Source organism: Saccopteryx bilineata, chromosome 4 (assembly GCF_036850765.1).
Source record: "Saccopteryx bilineata isolate mSacBil1 chromosome 4, mSacBil1_pri_phased_curated, whole genome shotgun sequence".
In the NCBI taxonomy this organism is placed as follows: Eukaryota; Metazoa; Chordata; class Mammalia; order Chiroptera; family Emballonuridae; genus Saccopteryx; species Saccopteryx bilineata.
In genome coordinates this window covers 85,133,221-85,155,091 of record NC_089493.1, presented here as the reverse complement: position 1 = coordinate 85,155,091, position 21,871 = coordinate 85,133,221, and the positions used below count along the sequence as shown (strand labels likewise).

The window sequence follows — 21,871 nt, the reverse complement described above, 5'->3', positions numbered from 1 at the left end:
CAGGCAAGAAATGGCCATGTGTTGCATTATAAAAGCTGTGCCTTGATTATGTTACATAGAATCTCTGTATTTATCCATTCCTGCCCACACGTGCAGACGGCAGCTTGCACGGCAGCCCCACAACCTTTTTTTACTTTGAAACCTTTATCCTCACTGAGTCTAGCCTGACACCTTAGACAAAAACTGCTGGATAGCTATTTGTCCCCTAGTCATTGTTCTTCCCTTCCTACTTTAATAAAGAAATCCCAGATTCGGATTGGATAGATCGTCACCCAAAATAAAAAGTCCAGGCCTCCTTGCAGCGAGATGCACTCATGCAGCTAAGTTCTGGACAGTGGAACAGAAGAGGAAGCGTCTCATGCACCTTTTGAGAAATGCCCTGAAAGTGGGAGGGATGTCCTTCCTTGCCACCTCCTCCTCCTCCTCCTGACAGGAACGTGGCCCTGACGGTCGTGCCTGGTAACCATCTCGGGCCAAGAGAGGAAACAATATGCTGAAGATGGAGAGCAACAAGGTAGCAGGAGTCTGGGTCCCTGCTGGCTATGCAGTTACTGTGCCAGCCTAGGACTGCCACTCTGAGCTTAATTTACATAAGAGGAAAATGAACTTCTCTCTTGTTTAAGCCTCCACTAGTGTGATTCTTCTGTCTCTTGCAGCAGAATCTAATTCTAACCAATACAGCAGGGAAGATGCTGGGGCGGGGAGCGCGAAGCAGAGGAATAGATCGACACCCAGGGAGTTAGTGTTGAAAATAGTGTGAAAGGCCAAATCTGAACTCAGGACTTGAACTCTGCTGACAGAGTTTTTCTGTAGCTTCAGAGGCTACATGAGATTAAATGTATTATAGTTAAAGTCATCATTAGATGAATTTTTTTAACTTGGTTATTATAGTGAAATTTACATTCACTAGTTTTATTTTTGTTTTTTGTTTGTTTTTGGTGAATTTGAGATTTGAAAATAGAGATTTTCAACAACATTACTGAGGTATAATTGCTATACAAAAAAAATGGACATATTTAATGTATGCAAAGTGATAATTTTGGACATACAGAAATCTCCTTGAAACTATTACTTCATATCCATTACCTTCAAAAGTTTCCTTCTGCCCTTTTGTGTTGTTTTTTTGTTTTCTGGTAAGAATACTTAAAATGAGATCTTCCCTCTTAACAAGTTTTTTAGTGCACAATGCAGTATTATTGACGACAGGCTCTATGCTCTATAGCAGAACTTACTCATCTTGCATAAATGAAACTTCAGGCCCATTGAACATCAACTCTCCATTTCTCTCACTACCAGCCCCTGGCAGCCACCATTCTCTTTCTGCTTCTATGAATTTATCTAATCTAGATATTCAATCATATAGTAGTTGTCCTTTTGGAATGGACTTATTTCACTTATATAATGTCCTAAAGTTCCATCCATATTGTAGCATAAGACAGAATTTCCTTCTTTTTAAGGCAGAATAAAATCTTCCTCTTTGTATGTATGTATAGACAGCATTTTCTTTATCCAACATTTAGGTTGTTTCCCTATCTGGGCTATTTTGAATAATGCTGCAGTGAACATGAGAGTACAGATTTCTCTTTAAGATACTGACTTTGATTCCTTTGGCTCTTATACCAAAAAGCAGGATTGCTGGATCATATGGTAGTTCTATTTTAATTTTGGGGGGAACCTTAATGTGGTTTCTCTGCAGCAGCTATATCATTTTGTATTCCCATCAACAGTGTGCAAGGTTTCCAACTTTTCTACAACCTCACCACCATTTATCTTTTGTTTCTTTATAATGGCTATCCTAACAGGTGTGAAATGGTGTCTCACTGTGATTTTGATTTCATTTTTCTGATGATTAGTGTTGTTGAGCATCCTTCTCCTGTTATCAGCAGGCCATTTGCATGTCCTTGAGAAATGTCTATTCAAGTTCTATGCCCATTTTCTATTCAGGTTATCTGTTTGTTTGTTTTTCTTTTGAGTTATAAGAGTTCTTATTAAATTTTGATCATTAACACTTTATCAGATATGTGGTGTGCAAATATTGTCTCCCATTCTGTAAGTTGCTTTTTCATTCTGTTGATGTTTCCTTTGCTGTGCAGGAGCTTTTCAGTTTGATATAGTCCCACTTGTCTATTTTTGTTTTTGTTGCCTCTGCTTTTAATCACATGTCCAAGAAATCATTGCCCAGACCAATGTCAAAGTGCTTTTCTCCTATGTTTTTTCCTAAGAGTTTTACAGTGTTAGGTCTTACATGTAAGTCTATGCATTTTGAGTTGATTTTTCCATATGGTGTTAGATAAGTGTCTAATTACATTCTTTTGCACCTGAATATCTAGTTTTCCCCACATCAGACAATGGATTGTTATTTTCGATTCTCAAAGCTCACTTCGAATCTCTGAATGGGTTTCCTCCAAGAGGGTTACAAGTCAGCAATTTCTATGGAATAAGAGTGTCATCAGCCTGACCAGGCGGTGGCGCAGTGGATATAGCATTGGACTGGGATGCAGAGGACCCAGGTTCAAGACTCTGAGGTCGCCAGCTTGAGCGCAGGCTCATCTGGTTTGAGCAAAAGCTCACCAGCTTGGACCCAAGGTCGCTGGCTCGAGCAAGGGTTTACTTGGTCAGCTGAAGGCCCGCGGTCAAGGCACATATGAGAAAGCAATCAATGAACAACTAAGGTTTCGCAAGGAAAAACTGATGATTGATGCTTCTCATCTCTCTCCATTCCTATCTGTCTGTCCCTGTCTATCCCTCTCTCTGACTCTCTCTCTGTCCTTGTAAAAAATAAAAAAAAAAGAGTGTCATCACTACAGTCCTAGGTTTTGTGAGTCCAACCTGAGCATGATAAGGAGCAGCTATTCTGGCCTGTTGGTGAGGACCGGGTTCTGGCCCAACCAGACTTTGCAGCCCATCCCCTTATAAGGAAGTGGCCTTATAAAGTCACCCAGTAATTCCACATCTGTTGAATTCCAGTTGTGGAAGAACTATTTTAAGAGAGTTGCCACAGGCCAATGTTGATTAAGTGTTTATAAATTTATTAGTCACTGTGCAGAGAAGCAGGTGGTCTTCATACTCCCACCTGTTCAAGTCCCTGAAGGAAAGCCAGAAAGTTTCACACAGTAATTGGAACTTCACCCTGCAAAACTTCACTCTCATTAAATTCAAGAGGGACTTGGACATCTCCTGAAATACCTTCTCGTCGTGCCCTTTGTTATTAGGTTTCAGGCTTTTGTGAGTCAAGAAGAGTGACCCCAAGATTCAACTGTATTGCTGCCGAAGGAACACAGGCAGTAACAGCCCAGAAAGCATTGCGGAATGACTGGCAAGAGGAGGCTGGCCAAGGACGTGCTTCTGTTTTGCCTTGAGCACAGGAGTAACGTCCTCATTTTAAGTGGTCATTTTTTAGAAATTTGGAAAGCCTAAGAAATTGTAGTCACCAATGCCGTTTCTTCATAAGAAACCACCTAAAGAGGTGGGTGCTTGTTTTCTTATAAAATTTTAAAAAGATTTTATTGTCATTTTAGAGAGGATAAAGAGAGAGAGAGAGAGAGAAGGTGGGGAGGAGCAGGAAGCATCAACTCCCACATGTGCCTTGACCAGGCAAGCCCAGGGTTTCAAACCAGCGACCTCGGCATTCCAGGTCAATATTTTATCCCCTGTGCCACCACAGGTCAGGCAGAGAGGCAGGTGTTTGTATCCCATTATATCTTGACTCACTGCAAGTACTAGTCTCCAGCCCAGCTGCTGTTAACCTCCCTTGCTGCTTCCCACACCCAGGAGCTCTGCACTGCAGGTGCTTGTTGATTTTATGAGCAGCCAGAGGAAGCTGCAGGGTGTTGGCCTCTGTGAGTGTTAGTAGTTTCATGTTGAAGGAGACAATTCTGAAGTCCATTCCTTCTGCAGTCAGTACCCAAGCTGTGGTATGGCTATGTGGTGTGGCAGAAGAAAGTGCTGGTCTCTGCACAGCCAGGCCTTTGGCCCGAGTCATAGCACTAAGTTAGCTGCTGCCTTCACTAGACCCCTTTTCTGGGTTTCGTTGCCAGTAAACCTTTCCAAACTGTTTGGGGAAATGTTTGAGGTATAATTTAGCTGCTAGAGTCCCTGTTTAGCTGTCCCGCTCTGACCCCTGGCCTTCAGGCAGCACCCCTAGGGACTAATAAATGAGAGTTTTATTTGAGAAATGCCCAGAAAGTAGGAGGGATGCCCTTCTTTGCACTTAGGTTAGTGTTTGATTAAATAACTGGGCACCATAGTCTACCCAGGCTGAGATGTCACATTTTACGATTTACTGATGATGTAACATGAGGCTACAACCAGCTTTTCAAGGTCTCATTGTTATTGCGTGGAGGGGAGAGGGTAGGCTGTCTGACTTAGGAACTCAGCTCTCAATCAAAATGCCACACCGCCTCCCAAGAACACAGAGAGATCTGAGGAAGGTGTTCTTTATTTACTATGAGGTCTAAGAAACTATGGCTGAAGAAGTTACAGTCAGCAGACATGCCAGGGCTGACATAAAAATGTCCAAACCTATAGAACAATTTTATAATTATAACAGTTTATTAGACTTTATTTGAGCCAAATAGAAGATACACCCGGAAGCAATGTCTCAATAGACTGAGAAAAATGTTCCTCAGAATAACAGTTTCAGTTTCTTTTCAGCATTTGGAATGAAGGAGGGAACTAAGGAAGATTCCATGAAACTGGGAGAAAGCAAGGCAGGGATTGGATTATAGGACCCCGTTAACAAGATTGTGCTCTCTTGAGCGTGGTTACGCTTCAGAGGGGTCTGAAAAAGAGACATTTCATAGGTGTGTTAACCTAGATAGCATAAACAATGGGCAGGGATAGCTTAAGACCAAGATAAACGTTTTGCTGAAGAATTTCCATGCCTGGAGCATGACTCCCCACCATGATCTGCTGAGTTTGAAATTTATGATCAGATCACCTAGTGGAGTTACTTTTGATTATGGACTTGTCAGCTTTATTATAGAGCTTCTTAGCAATTGGTTTTTCAAATGTTTATTGGTGTTAAGTGGGTGGAATAGTGCAAGAGTGCAAAGAGACTTATGCATTTGGGCTTTGTTTCCCTGCTGTTTCCATTAGTTTAGTAAAAGGGAGTGGATGAAATTAATACAAATATATCCAGTGTAGCCAAATCTTCTAATTCACTAAAGGAGGAACTGACATTGTTGGCCCAATTCACATTTATGTGAGAGCCTAAAGAAATTACATTCACCTTAACTGTTCTAGACCTGTGAAAAAGGGAAGTGAGCTCCCCCCCTCCCGCCAGCAATTTTTTAAAAGCTCCTTTGGTTCTACTGGGCCGTTTTGAAGGTGAACATACAGGGTAAAGTAAACTGTGGCAGAAGAGAATGTTTCCTCTCACCGTACCTTTCTTCCTGTGATCTTTTCTTCCCTTGAAACTTTGCAGCTCCTCCCCACTCAGCTCATTTCATTTTCTTTTTCTAGTTCTTTCATATTTCCCTCTTTTTATCCTTTTCAAAAATTATAAGGTCTACCAGAAAGTTCTGTTCGATTTTGGAATAAAACAAAATACAAATATTTCTTACTGTCAATAAACTTTATTAAATAATATAATTGCCATTATTATTAATGATTTCTTGCCAGTGTGAGGGCAATTTGTATATCCCATTTTTGAAAAATGTTTTATCTTTTGATGCGAAAAATTGAACCAGTGCTTGTTTGATATCTTCTTCATTTTTTAATTTTTTGCCCTTCAAAAAATTTTGTAAGGACAAAAACAAGTGATAGTCGGAGGGTGCTAAGTCCGGGGAATATGGTGGATGCGACAGACATGCTTCTGTAGCATTTCTTCCTTGTTGAAATTCATAAAAACTACAGTGACGTAAATGAACTTTATCAGTAGCCATGGGTACACTATTGCTTCACACATAAGACTAATGTGAATCAACTTTATTTTAGTTAATTTGCTACGTCAGTATGTATACATTAAGTGATGTAAATAGAGAGGCACACATGCACCAAATAAACATGTGCTTACGTGTCGAAACTTGTTGTGATAGAAATGGACAGAACTTTCCGGTAGACCTTTATTTCTTCCTGAAAAATGAAAATAAGAGAGAAAATACGGAGTTTAATAGATAGAACTTAAGCTGCTTCTGATATCTGTAGTAGTGTTGGGAAAACAGCTGTGTTAGGCTTGCTCACTTATCCTGTGCCAGATTATTGCATGAGCACTGGGCAGCACCATGTGCGTATGGTCTGTGTAAGGCTGTGGTGCTTGCCCTCAGGGCCAATTGTGGATGGTGGATTGCCTGCCTGCCACTGCCAGGGACCATTTTGTTAGTTGTTCACCCGCTGCCATGAGAACAGGTTTTTCCCCTGCCGGTTTGCTTGTCCATTCGTGTACCGTTGCAAGACTCTATTAAACTGTAATGGCCCAATGCTTTCCGGCTCTGCAGTTTCTCTACTGTCTGCCCAAATCCAATATGAATCTGCCTGGCCTCAGCCACAAGCATTACAAGTAGCAATTGTCTTTATCAGATAAAGAAGGAAGTAAGAGAAAGAGGGGGGTAAGAAAGCAATAAAAAGAGGGAGAATGAAAAGGAGGGTGGAGGGCAAAAAAGTTTGGGGGGGGAGGTATAGAAGGGGAAAGAGAAAGGAAATTTCATATTAACTCTGCAAAAAGCAACCTCTTTTCTGCTTATATTCGATGGTTTAGTAGTTAAGTATTTGGCCTATAGGCCAAAGAATATTTTATAGTCACTAAAAAGTGGTTTGCAAACTGCTACATATTAGAATCACTTGGTAGCTAATAATATGCTGCTGCCTAGACCCTGTAAATCATCGTCTCTGGGGTGGAACCCTGGTGCTGGTTAAACCTCTCCAGGTGATGCCAGTGAGCTGCCCCGCTGGATACCCAGCATTACAAAACACTGCTAGCTGAGGCTAACCACTGGTGACCAGAAGTCAGAGCAGTAGTTGCCTCTGGTGGGAAGGGGGGTCCATGGGGGTGAAAGGGCCTGAAAATGAACCTGGGGTATTCTATATCTTGTCCTGTGTGGTAGTTGTTAGAGATTCTCACGTTTTATATTTCTTATTGTAAATATTTGATATACCCTAGCTGAGAAAGTAAAATAATGCCTGCGTACATCTGGTCCCACCCTTGGAGCATCAGAGTGGTGTGGCCCAGGGTATGGCCTGGGCATGAATTTGTAAGGCTGGTTCCAGTGACCAGCAGGGCAGAGAGCCACCACTCTAGGGAGAAGCTGACCAGCTCTAGAGAGAAACTCACCAACCAAAATTACTTTATTTTCAGGACAAAATAGGAGACATTCATTGGCTCTTATTTTCCAGGATTCTATGTTGACAGTAATCTTCTAGGTTACACATTATATTTCCAAATTTCAAATAGATTCTATAGTCCCTTATCTGCAAATCCAGAATCCTAAAAGGTTCTTAAAACTTTTTTTTTAAGTAAAGTGGCACCGAAACATATTTGACAGTAACACTTGACCTGAATTCATGTAAGGCTATTTAAAGACTTTACTTAACTTCTCACAAGTCATATGTTTTGCTTCAGAAATCTCAATGTGTTTAATTACAGAGTACCACTCTGTTTCCCCACTGTGGGTATGACATAATATATGGAATTTATAAATTTCTAAATCTGATAAATTTAATTCTCAAAGCCATCTGACCCAAGGGTTTCAGGTAAAGGATTGTGGGCCTGTAGTTTCTTTACATTATTAAATTCCATCTTTGCCTCCCTGAGGGCGTATCCTGATCTAGGGCAATAGCCCAGCCCCAGGGGGCTGTCCATTTTCCAGCCGTCTCTTGGTTTGAGTTATGATGACAGGTGATGACATTTAACCAGCAGGAACCAACTCAGTCTTGCCCACTCTTGTATCCCTGTGCCCGGCACTCAGCCTGGCATGGTGTGACCCCGATAAATGTATGCTGAAGGAATGAATACTGGAGTCTATTGTGTGTTGATTTCTCTAGTTTCACTCCCACAAGGTGGCCTTTTGGGAGTACCATGGTCTGATAGCATCTATTTAATTCTATATGCACATTCCAGAAGGACGTGTTCCAAGAAGAAGTCAGTCATTTGAAGACATTGTTTTAAAGAGTGGATTGATTTCTAAAGCTGGGAAAATAAGCCTATATAAACCTAAATACAGTATGGACTATATTGCAAAGAGACTAACAGTATTAGCAGTAGAGTACCAATGGTAATACTTGGTTCTCTCCTGCCCTGCCTTGCCCTGCATTGTAATTACGAGAGTATTTCATATGCTGGTGTTCAGGCAGATATGGAATCAAGAAATTATTCACTCTTCATGCTCTTTTCAAGGTTCAGACAAAAAAATGTAAAAATCCCAAATGTGCTTTTGGTGTTTGATCAGTGTCCTTTCGTCCTCTCTGACCCTAATAGCCATAGTAACTACAAACTGAGTGCTGAGATTGCTCTTCACGCCCATCAGTGGCACTCAGCTTCGAAAGAGTTTTAGGCTCTAGAGCTTTGGTTCCATGGTGCATGAGACACGCTTATTCTCTAGATCATTGCTATCCAAAAGAACACTCTGCAGTAATGGAAATGGTTTATATCTGTACTGTTTATGATACAGTAACCACTAGCCACCTATTGCTGTTGAACACGGATGTGACCAGCCTAAATGAGAAAATGAATTTTTAAGTGTATTTCATTTTAGTTCATTTTGATTTTGATTTTAATACCACTTGTTGCTAGTGGCTATCATATTGGGTAGCAGAACCTAGATCTGGGGTACAGGTGCTTCTCATTCTGATATAAATGGCTGTTCATTCCAAGGTTCCTCAAAGATCACTAGAATCAACCTTAAAATAAGAGATGAAGTGATTCCAGAAAAAAGGAACCAGTAAGACAAAACGAAAGTCAACACATGGGAGTGTTAGATAAGCTGGCCCATCAGAGAACTGCATCTAATTCTGCACAACTTGATATTATTAGTGTGCGGTTGGTTGGGAAGTGGTAGGTAGGAAGCGAATTTTCTGAGGCAGATCCTAAACAATCTGGTAAACCCACGACAAGAAGTTTGGGCTTTGCCTTCTAAAGATGTGTTATGATAAATGGTCCAGTATCAAAATGCCCTCCGCAGTGAAACCCTGCAGCCTGTCTGGCCCAGGAGAAGGACCTTAAGGGTGTTGAAGTTGCTCATGCCATCTTAGCTGCTGCTCTAAGGGAGTTAGAGAACTCTCACCAGTGGTTATCTGTGCCACTTGGTACTGTCTCCAGGCCTGGGCACTGCCGAGAGCCACCTCCTGAACCCCAGAAGCACAGTTGGGCATGGGGTGTCCTCTTGAGGCTGAACTGGAAGATTTCTTAAACGGTCCAGTCTGCAGATGGCTCCTGTGCGATCCCAGGAGCCAGAGGAAAGGTCTCTGTAAATTTAAGTGGAAGGTCACCAATCCTCATCAAATACTTTCCAAGGGTTGACGAACTGGAAATTGATATAATTAAAACAAAACCTATACCTTCTCTGTTTTTTATTTTTTTCCTTTCCCCTGATTCATAACTCTAGCTATTCGGAGGAGTCTTGGCACCATGGGTTCTTCCTTTACTGAAAGTTAAAAAGTAATCCAGCACATCAATTTTCAGAGACCCAAGCATTCTAAAAGACATCAAACCAAGCATTTCACTTCTCACCTAGCAAAAAATAAAGTTCTACTTTGAAGAAAAGGAGGATTTCTTTGCGAAGATTGTCACAATTCATATTTTTTCCTTATTAAAATTGAAGATTTAATACACTATTGGGAGTTGTTTTTCTCTCATCTGAATCTCTGATATCTACTTTGATTTGAATTTTATGGATAAAATACATAGGTTCAAGTCTGAATCTTACAAGAACAATGGGATTTTTGGACTTCCTCAGACAGGAAGTAACTCGGGCCACCTTACCATCCTAAGTATTTATTTCCAGGAGAAAGAAAGCGAGAACAAAAAAATAAAATAAAATAAATCTTCCCCATTATTAAATGTGTGCTTCTGACTCCTTTGGCTGTTACAACTGCAATAACTGAGGGTTAAACCATCGGTTTGACAACCTGTAAAACTCTTTATCATAAAGAGCAAGAAAAATCAATGCCGAATTACCTCAGGAATATTATTGATGACCTAAATGTCATTTTCTGTTTTGATTACTTTTCATTGTATTTAGCTTGTAATTCAAACCGCTTTCTAATTAATTTGGTTTGGCTCAGTTGGAGATGGAAAACGCTAACTATCTAATAGGTGACACATGTCACAAAGAAACCTTACAACATCCCCACTTCCCCAAGATCAATCAGCCATGAAACAACTTAACCAAACTTTTGTTTTTCTAGCAAATTCTTAAGAAATACAATAAAATTAAATTTGTCTAGTCCAAAGAAATGGGGAGAAACATGAATGAGCCAAAGTGACCTGGAGGCCCAGTTTTATCTAGCTGTAATCTCTCTCCTAGTTGTTAAAATATCCCGAAGCACTCGATCATGTTGCATTTTAATTTTAGAGCCATGTGTTACATTAGCCAAGTGCACATGTTCCTGATTTGAACTAGGAGTTCCCCGGCTGTTCACCAGAACTCGCGGCTGGCACGGACAAGGTCTCAAGCAGGTCAAAGGCCTAGCGCCTACATCTTGGTTAGATCTTACCCGCATGGAAACCAGAAGCCTGGGTCAGGGCAGCAGGACCTGTGACGGCCCCTGATTAGATTAGGTATACATTTATCAACTACACAGAGAGTACATTTAACCTTTCAACTCACGCGTTTTGATGTATCTTCATTTTCAAAAGGAAAGGTGAATGTTATTCTGCCGGTGTCTTGGTCCAATCGCAGTGAAGCGTAACACGCAGCTTTTTCTAATTTCATCTACTACCAGGTTTAAACTGCAACAACATGTTCAGATGTACCCTGGGAAGCATTTTATCTGTTTTCCAAATTTATAAGTGTGGTATTTTGACATTTATAGAACACTATTTTATAACTTTACATCACTTCATTTTTTAGGAGCTGAATATTTCCTGTGGTTTCTACCTATATTCATTTATGTGTTTATTTATTTGTTCATTCATTTAGATTTAGAAGATTAGAGCTATTCTCTGAATGAATAGATTCATGTCACAAAAATCCATATAGGGAAGGAACAGTAAACTACTTTTAGAAACTTGATTTATTTTTATTCCTTTAACTATCTGGCATAAGTATTACTTTGAAACGTTATTTTATTTCTTCAAAATGTACTGTTTAATTCTCTACAAAGTCCCCATTAAGCTTCTAACGAGGCAGATTGAATAATGCAGTTGTAAACTAGGTTTTTCCAGTTCAACTGATTCACTTTCTCCTGAAGAGCCTTTGATACCTTTGACTGTTGGGCGTCTTACCCCGCAGATTTCGGGTCTGCCAGGGAGCCTCATTCTCTTGCTTGTGGTTATAGGCACATTTTTTGTGGTGCTTAATATACTGAATATGTGTTTGATAGGTCAATCAGTAGCATTTACTGAGCCCTATGTGTGGCTAGAATACAAATATTTCATAATCATACTCAAAATTAGTGACGGAGGAAAAAGGATATATGTGCTTAAATTATTTTTATAATTTTCTCAGTTTCTAATTAAATCCCTGCACCTTCATAACCTGTTAAACTCAGTTCTTCATTTTCAATTACCTTAGTTTGGACAACTCTATTGATTTTTAGATTAATCTGAAAATGGTGGTTCATTCCCCTTTATTACCCCCCCTCCAGTTTTTTTGAAACCCATTTTGTATTTAAGGGTTGCCAGCTTCTATCTATGAAGACCACAGACTTTCAACTATTTAGACATTCGGTCAACATTCAGAAACCACTTATTGAGCACCAAGTGTATACTAGGTTCTGTTACAGACATGGGGTCTAAGTCTTAATACTCTTGAAGATAATGGGGCAAGTATGGCCAGTGACCCAGTTAATTGTACTAGAGAGTTAGTACTGAAATTGGAAGCCTCTGAGTAACTTATTCTAGATCTTCACTTGCTTGGCTTTAGAATAGTTTAGCCCCTTGTAGAGGGCATGCACTGCTCAGTGTGCTGAGGAGCATAACCCTGCACCCCAAATGCTGTTCCCGCAGGCCTGGCTTGGGCAGGTTCGAAGACCTCGACCACCCTTACAGATGAGTTTTCTAGGACATTGGCTCTGTCACAGCCAACCTTCCCCACCTCTCACCCACTGCTCTGACAAAGTTCTGAAGCTGCCGAACCCACAGGTGTCTCAGATTGGGGTCATAGGAAGTCAGGAGAAGATAAGAGTGACATGGGACAGATTGGGAAGTGGAGAGAGGGGTGGGGGCTCTTGCCCCTAAAAGTGTTTTATTGAGTCTGAATTTCTTTTCATAGTTACTTGTCTTCCTTCCCCCAGCTACCAACATTTCCTTCTGTTTTGCCTTTAATCCGCAGTATTTTCATGAGACTCCTTTCCACGTTTATTTTATTCCACTCCACAATCGTTTTATTCCACTCGGGTTCTTATCCCAAGAAACAGTCTATGGGACTTGATTGTGAAATGTTTCTTAGAATTAATCAATAACACCATGAGGTTTTCCAGCTTAATTTGTATATATTTATCTTGGAATATAGTATACATCTCTCTTAGCATGCAATTTTGTAGTTGTTTAGATGTTGGCAGGTATTAGGAATTGGGGGGGGGTATATTTTTAGCTGTAGTGATTCACTTTGTAACGGTGTACACTGCAGTTTGTCCGCCAGTTGATTTACTGCATATGGGATCAACTCGCTTTAAGTACACTGTACAGTTTCAGTGGTTTACAAAACCAATAAAAATATAAAATGCCGAAATAAATATTTAAGATTCCTTTTCTGCATTGCACTGAAGATATGATGAAAATAAATTTTAAAAGAAAGTATTTGCACTTGAGGAATTCAGGTAAAAGTCATGAAGCTATAATTAAAAACAGAGTTGTAGGGACCAAGTAAAATTTGAGAGAGATAATTAAATTTTACTATTCATCTTATTTTTATCTTACATTCATTTAAACAAAGTCAATCTTGATGGACTATAAAATACACCATATGTTGTCATTTTAAAATAAAGTTCTATATTTCAATTTGGCATGTCTACCATGTGGCGGTATGCCACCGCTCCCTGCTCCAAAATCCTCAGCACAGGGCTTCAAGGCAACCTCTGCCAATTGATTCAGGATCCCCAAGCCATGCACCTATTTGCTGCCTGATTTTTAGATGCATTCCCAGCCTTACTACTCCTTCCCTGACCCTCAGCGCTTCCTGGGGCAGTTGCTTTTTCTCTTAAAAACATGCCAGACCGCTTTATCCAAGGCTGTCTCACAGCCCACCAAGTCCAGTTATTTGCTTCAGTGTCCGAATCTCACTCCCTGCCCTTTTTAGAGACTTGTAGCCCAAAAGGAGAGCGCAGCATTCCCAAACCTGGCTGCACATCAGAACTCATAGAGGCACTTGTTTAAAATAGAGATCCCGCCTGACCTGTGGTGGCACAGTGGATAAAGCGTTGACCTGGAAATGCTGAGGTTGCCAGTTCAAAACCCTGGGCTTGCCTGGTCAAGGCACATATGGGAGTTGATGCTTCCAGCTCCTCCCCACCTTCTCTCTCTGTCTCTCCTCTCTCTCTCTCTCTCTCTCTCTCTCTCTCTCTCTCTCTCCCTTTTTCTCTCCTCTCTAAAATGAATAAATAAATAAATAAAATTAAATAGAGGTCCCAGACCCTCCTCCGGACCTCAGTCAGACCCCGGGTCTGAGACCTAGGAGGATGCACGTTACCAGCAGACTCTGATTACAAGTCCCCGGTACTCCCCGTGGATTTGGGGTGGTGGGAACCACTAGTGTAATGGAAAAAGCAGGTAATTCTGGAATTTGTGGGACCTCGGTTTAAATCTTTATACCTGCTTTACTAGCTGCCCAGGTTTCCGGACATTACTGGGACTCAGCAGACTGCAAAATTACAGTCTCTTTCCCAAAGAACTTTTGGGGGAAAGGATGCTATATCGGTTTAAGAAGCCACCCAACCAAGATGGTACATCAGAGAGTGTGAATTTAATCTTCTGAACATGATCCAGAGAAAGAGAGACTGCTTTCCTGGGTGGTGTACAGCAGCCTGTCTCATTTGACATTGTGGTCTCACCATTCTGAGTGTCAGGAGCTTTCCCTTCTCTCCCTTTTCAAGGAAGTCTTTAAACAAGTCTTCCGTCTTTGACGCAGAACTCTTGCAGTCATTTGTGCCTACCATGATTCCAATGGAGATCAGGTCTCAATTCCCCAGCCATTTCAGTACCTTGTCACATGGTGAGTCAAGACATGGGATCACTGTGTGCCAATCTGGGACCTGAGACTATGTGGCTATTTAGGTAGATATCAGTGCCATTTACATGGACCTTTCCTTTTCCTCATTCAGGAGAAGAAAGTCATAGAACTAGATGGGACCTCGAAACCCATCTCATTCAGCCCTCTTGTTAAGTTTCAACAACTTCTTGCCAGCAAATGCAGGATCAGAAAATCTCATTAGCTCATGAAGATGAGTTGGGAAGCCTTCCTGAAATAAGACATACATATACCAAAACTATAAAACATTTTCAGTTATATTTTAAACTGTTGGTTTGACCAATGGTTGTAATCACTTGTGGATTTTATTTGTTTGTTTTTTAAATGTTTATTTTATTGATTCTAGAGAAAGGATGGGAGGAGAGAGAGGAAGAGACAGAAACGTCAATCTGTTCCTGTATGTGCCCTGACTGGGGATCAAACCAGCAACCTCTGTGCTTCGGGACAATGTGCCAACCAACTGAGCTATCCAGCCAGGGCTCACCTGTAGTATAATTGTATTAACTATAATAATTGGAATCCCATTACAAATGAATTTCTTTACAGGCTACCATATTTAGACACACACCTCACCCCTACCTTCTGTCTGCAGCTTTTTTTTTATCTGCAGCTTTTGAAAAAGGAATCCTTCCCACTAATAAATTGACTTGATTATCAACAGTAACCAAACTTGAAGGCTTAGATAAATTAGGAGTTATGATTATCCCCATTCGCTAAAACAAAATGTAAAATGTTTTTGTTGCTTATTATTAAGCACTTGTTACGAGATGAATCCTGAACCAGTGGCTTTTTATAAATTAATTCTATAGACATATGTTATTAATCCTTATAGCCATCCTTAGAAGAGTAAATCCTTTTATTTCTGCTTTACTCATAAGAGAACTGAAGCCTGCTCAAAGTCAGAGAGCTAGTAACTCTCTGAACTAGGAATTCAGTCTAGGTCTAGCTCCAGGAGTGTTTAACAGCAATTAATGACATGAGGACATGATTTAGGCTTAGGTGCCTAAAATTTTGAATTAAATATATATTCAAGCCATGAACTTTCTCCCTGTATAACTTTGCACATATGGAAAATTCTGCACACTGTTTCAGAAGATTCACAGATCCCTTGAACCCAGTGCTACCCATTGAGTACACACCTCTACATTGAGCTCAACAGTAAAGATTGTTAAATAATTACAAGGAAAATAAACCATTTCCCTATGCCTTTCACATATTTATTTTTAATATTTTAGATGGGAATAAGAAGGAATACTCTAGTCAGTTTGATGTATGTATTCCATTGGGTTTAAGTTTATGTTACAACTGAGAGTTCACATTGCTCTTTTTGAGTAACAGAGATATCATTTTTTTAGACTCTTTTTTATTTTTTTGTTTAAAAATCACACTCTAGGACTCACTTTTGCGTATAGAAATAAGAATAGTAATAGAATGTTTAACAATATCAGGGCCAAGAGGGACCTTAGAGATCATCCAGTAAATCTTCTCATTTACAGATGAGGAAAAAGAGCCCAGAACATCTCTGGAACCTCCTCAGGGTCGCACAGCAAATCAGCCAAGGTCAGGACTCAGAGTCCAGGACTTCAGATTATGTTTCCAAAGGATTTACCTACTGTATTGAATAAGTGATTAGTTTATGGCATGCACATCCAAAGAAATAATAGGGACCCATTTTGCATCTTAAACACATTTCTTTCCAAACTGCTGAAACATGTTCTCACTTGACAAGATGTTTAACACAAAATTCATTTCAGCTCTGTAAAAGTTCAGATAGAAGCTGGAGTACACTCAAGAATATAGTGCGGAAACTAGGAGTCCAATGCCACCGGTAGAGTGGGAATATTGGCCTGTTGGACAGAACGATAGTCTAACTTATCCGAAGGTCACTGGTCCTTAACTCAGGTCGGTTACTCCTTTGCATCTTTATTCATCCATCCCAGCAAACTGTTTGCTAGGCCCTGTGCTGGACCTTAGGAACACAGGGACACGTAAGGTCCAGTCCCTGTCCTCTCAAAGATCTCAGGCACGGAAGGGATTAGCAGACAGATACAGCTTGTAGCCCCACAGCATTTTACACAGTGAGAGAGACAGCACACTCAACACCATCTGTGATCTGAACAGCATCTGCAGGCATTCTACCTCAGAAGAATGGTTTCTTACTTCCTCAAAGGGTTTTCTCCTTGGAGGAAAATATATTATTTTAGTAGAGTATTGGCCAGTATACATAGTTTTCCCTTCAACAGGATTCTATCCCAGTAGTCATGAACCCTAACCAGACTACTTAAGAAATAGGAGCTTGTTGCTCTAGCTGTGTAGCTCATCTGGTTAGAGCATCATGATGTACCAAGGTTCTGGATTCAATTCCCACTTAGAGCACATGCAAGAATCAGCCAATGGATGCATGGATGAGCGGAATAACAAATTGATCTCTCTCTCTCTCTGTCTCAATCTCCTCTCTAAAATCAATCAATAAATAATTTTTTAAAAAATAGAGAGAAGACTTTTTTTTTTTCCCACGAGACAAAGAGTTACACCAACCCTGGACTTTTGAGGATGTCCCCAGTTAGTTTAAGGGACATAGAACAATTCCCAAAATAATTCTCATCCCATCATTATACATAAACCAAATATGTATAACGATAAGCACTACTGTAAGAAGTCCAGTGGTGTGGCAAAAACAAACTACAAGGAGGAAACACTTTGCCCCCTAAAGTGGGTGGAAGGGGTTTTCCGTTAGGTTGGCAGCAGTGTGATCATGTGTGGCAGTCACTGACGTTTTACAAGAAAATGGACTACATTGTAATATCTCTAATTTACTCCTAATCAGTCATCACTCTCTAAATTAACTAATAGTCCAGCATTTTTACTTTTCTGTAAAAAGATTCAGTCCTAAGCTGTGAAATAGTAACAGCATTTCCAGACTTATAATTTTTATGGTATTTTAAGTTGCAAACAGCTCTTTTAGGCCAAGAGAGAGAGAGAGAGAGAAAACAAGCAAGCACGTTGATGTGTGCGTTGATATGAACTAATATATACAGGAGTTTTTCATCCGGGATTTCTGGATGCATTATAATGCAAATTGCATATATAAACCGGCCAAACTATTGATGGCTTTATTGAATGGAATAATTTATTACAGACGTATTTTAGGCAGATGACATTTCATCATCAAATAGCAGTAAACACAATAGCCATTTCCCATAAGACTATTCTCTTGAGCCAAGGGCTTAAAAAAGAAAACAAAACTTGCCTTGTTCCAAACATAGCATTGTACTAAACTGTTGTTTATTACACTAGAGAAGAAAAGAGTTTTGCTAGCCAGACACGGTGGACCGGAAAAACATGCCATTGTGTCAGATTGTCCCAAGAAATCTCCAGTTCTCTCTGCTTTCCTAATAATGTTTGACAAGTGAAGATGAATTTTTAAAATCCAAGTCTCTTTTATGCCATTCATTGGGATAATGCTATAAAACCTCTGCTCGGGTACTCTGAGTATTACAACATCAATGACCTGTCAGCAGCTGCACACAGTTTCTCTTTTTAAGACTGCGTAAAGCTATGGTTAAATTCTAATTTTCCAAAATAGGTTTAAGTATGGGGCGAGCCAAAATGAGGTGCACTTTTCTTGCTAGAAATCAGACCACAAATTGTACACTGTACTTACAAAGATGATTAAGGCGGTCCAGCTGCACCCCAGCAGTTCGGCAGATTAATTGGAGCATGCAGATTTGTGTAAAAACATATGTTGAGAATGGGGGAGTCTTTTTTTTTTCAAATGCTCTTTAAAAGTTTTTGGCGAGTCCCCATGGGTAATTTGTGAATTAACTAATTCTCCCCTAAAAGTCTAAGATTCAACTCAGATCTGCCAAAGGTCCAGTATTTAAGCACTTTTGTCAAAATGGGAATGCCTTATTGGTACCTTTCTCTCGATTAGTTGGCAGCAACGTCTTTCACTTAGTAAAACCTGGAGTGTTCATTATTTTAAAGTGGTTGCATGATAAAACCAGAGCCATGTGCTTAACCTAGGTGTGGATTTAGGAGCCAAACAGAGCTGGAGTCCCCCAGCCATGATACAGGTGAATATACTGTGAACACTCGGGAACTGTAAATTAGAATTGGAATCTGTGGATTAGAAATAACTCCCACAGGGTTATAATAAAGATTTGTGACAAAATAGGCAGAGTGGCTGGCAGGGCTGGTGCATACCTGGGAGACTCAGTAAAGGTGGAGGGCTGTGTGGTGTCTGGGACAGCTCTGTGGAAAAGGACCAGTGGTGGCCATGGGTGGTGGTGTTGAGCTTGGACATTTAGGCTGTTGAGTTAGTTATTTCAGAGGGAAAAAAATCCGAGTACCTATTTAACAGCCGTTGTGGAAAACCTCACATTTCAATGTCCTGCCATATACTCCTCAGCAAACACTAGACTTTGCGCCCTTGTTTACTTAAGAATCTGCTCAAAATGTTACTGTTGCCCTTGTGTTTTCTTTGCAGCAGTAAAGACAGATCGGTCTCCAATCTTTCATAAGGATTTTTTATCAGAATTTAGTTGGATTTCATCTTAAATTATGCTTAAGCATTGAGTTGTCCAATCTCATCTCTTCCCCTTTGGCTCTCTTTGGTAAATCAATTCCCCCCTTCTCTGTTTCTTCATGTGTTTGATCTCCCTTCTTCCCTCTGCTATTTTTCTTTCAGTCCCATAAACATAATTGTTGCACCACGGGGACTCTTGTAGAAATAGGCTGCGGTTCCTGTAGGCACCATTTTCACAACAATCCCCCTGCTGATTTCATGGCACTGCATATGTGTGATTTTTCCTCACCCAAGTGAAACCGTCAAGTACTGTTAACTTAAGTGGTGCCTTGTTTGTTGGTGAGGAGATGGGTTGTCTTTCAGATGTGTATCTGTGAATTTATTTCTAATGTCAGGGGGCTGCCCCTCTAAGGTTTAGTGGGATTACACAGATCCACCAAAAGGGACCTGTATGCTTCTAACTTTTGTGTATTTCTGACAATGGGGTGAATAACATTTACATGGGGGAAGTTCCAGGCTGTTGAATTAACTAGGGTAAAAATTCCCAAGGCAGCAAACACAGAACTGCTAAGGGTATTCTCATATACTTGGGTTCCCATCCTTGTAAAATTAGGAATGTAGTAACTTGCCAAAAGAGGCAGTGAGCAGTGATGACTACTAATTTCAGTCATCTTTGCAATATTCTTTTAGATTCTGCTATTAACTGAAGAAAATGTTGGGTTGGGCCACACATTTAGATCCACTAGGCCTCAGTTGTTCATGTGAAAGAAGGTTGGATAATTGCAGACATTCTGGGAGCCCACGACTACCAACCCAGCAAGTTGGGTAGCCATGCGCATGAAGGGGAAACTTGGCCAAGGACATCTTTGAAGCAGGTGCAAAGGCCTACGTACAATTATATACAAGATACAAGTGACACTGACACACATTCATGTATAGACTAGTTTAAAAAAAAAAACCCAATGACATAGCCTGAGCTGGTGATTGGGACTTTTCTACACATTGCACCTTGAAAACTTGCTCTCCAATGACTCATGGAAAAACTGTTTACATTACCTTGTGCAGATAACCAATTGGAAGTTGAGTACCTCTCAGGAGCTCAAATACATTTTACAGAAAGAATTGGTAGTTGTACCATATTTCTTGAACCCAGGATTTATTATAACTGAGAAACTGCTTGCCCAAAATTTAATTCAACCCTCTATATATGTGATGACTTGTTGTTTTGACACTCTATACCATATTAACAGCTGAACTCAACACTGCTAACAATGGTTACACATATACCTATGAAAGACCTTTCAGAATACTGGCCAATATTTTAGTAATTCTGCCTCAAAGCTAATTAAATTGAGAGCAACAAGTAACACTAAACATATAACCCTTTATGATATAAGACACAGCTGCACCGTCCTATCTTCCCATAGCCACCAGAGTTGCACACTGACTGTGCTCATAAGAGAAAATGAACGTGAAACAAATAAGGACTATATCTAACTAAGCATGCATGTCCTTAATATAAAGTTGATTTCACTTTTAATTAAAGTTCAAGTCAACAGAGCTGAAAACACATATATTAAAGTAAACTTCTATTTCTTTATGTAAAATTCTTAATCCAGTAAATTTACAATATTGTTGCCATAGTCAATGACTTGTACAAACTAGCTTTTTTTCTTTATCTCCTCCTAAATCTGCTTAATAAAAAATGTTATTTATTGAGAGAGCCTTCCTATTTACTGAATGGAGTGCCTCCTGATTTATAAATCATGCAGTAAAGCCAATTAGATCTTAAAATTGTAAAAAAAAAAAAAAAAAAAAAAAAAAAAAAAAAAAAAAGGAATACTTTTTTTCTGTATTTAAAAAAGAAATTGTGCCTGACCTGTGGTGGCACAGTGGATAAAGCATCAACCTGGAACTCTGAGATGACCAGTTCGTAACCCTGGGCTTGCCTGGTCAAGGCACATATGGGAGTTGATGCTTCCTGTCCTCCTCCATTTCTCTCTCTCTCTTTCCCTCTCTCTCTCTCTCTCTTTCTCTCTCTCTCTCTCTTTCTCCTCTTCCTCTCTTCTCGCTCTCTGAAAATGAATTAATAAAATCTTTAAAAAATTGTAACATCTCTGCAATTGTGCTAGATTTATAGATTTTGATATTGTGGTCATTTGTTCACTGTGTGTGTGATGTGTCCTCCCCCACCCCTCAGTAGGTGCATCATCTCAGTGTGACAGCCTCTCCTTTTTTATTCTATCAATATTATCATCTTTTTATCCTGTGCCCTTCTGATTGGCTCTATGGACACAACTTCCAGGACATCAGAGTTTCGTTATAGACATGATCATATTAGACCCCAGTGTATAGGCCATCGGTATATCGAGTGCCGCCCATCTCCATCTAGCCTGTTGTCATTCTCCTGCTGTCTCCCGTCCTGCTCTGTTCTTTTCTTTACCACAAAGCATCTTCAAAGAGTCATGTGCACTCAGGCTCTCTGCTCTCGGGGCCTCTGCAGTCTCTCCGTAACTGCTACTGCAGCACCTTCTCATCAGGCCCAGCAGAGGTACCTTGTTCCTCCTCTGGTCTGACCACTGTCCTCTCTTTGGCATGGTAAATCCTACTCCTTGCCTTTGCACCCCACTCTTTCCCGATTCCCCTTCCACCCCACTGATGCCTCTCAGAGCACTCTTCTTTGTTAGCTGCCCTTCCTCTACTTGCCCTTAACATTTCAATCCTTAGACCCCTTCTCTCCATTCCTATAACCAAATCTTGTCTATTCTCCTGACTTTGACATAATTTTAAATTTGAATCGTCAGTTTTGATTTTTATTTTATTAAGTTTCAGATTCAGTGCCTACTGTACTGATTTTCATACTGATGCCCAGAAAAACCCGTAAGTGCCAGATAGAGATGGCTTCATCCTTAAATCATAGCAAGAGGCCAGAATCAGGTAATATGTATAACATAGTTAATATTTGTCCAAATAAATTAGGAGAGTGACTTTTTATAGGAAT

At 40.2% G+C, this 21,871-nt stretch overlaps 1 protein-coding gene across 4 annotated transcripts in view; it reads left to right on the top strand.

Annotated features, from left to right (window-relative positions):
* CDIN1 (CDAN1 interacting nuclease 1) overlaps positions 1 to 21,871 on the top strand; it is a 234,575-nt gene that overhangs the window by 191,796 nt on the left and 20,908 nt on the right. Inside the window, exon 11 of one of the 4 annotated variants that reach the window (XM_066277187.1) lies at positions 14,689 to 14,928. The exons of the other annotated variants lie outside the window; for them this stretch is intronic. Coding sequence (XP_066133284.1) covers positions 14,689 to 14,752 — 64 coding nt within the window. The 3' untranslated portion in view covers positions 14,753 to 14,928. Of the gene's footprint in view, positions 1 to 14,688; positions 14,929 to 21,871 lie in introns of those variants that run through there. 4 annotated transcript variants of the gene reach the window in all.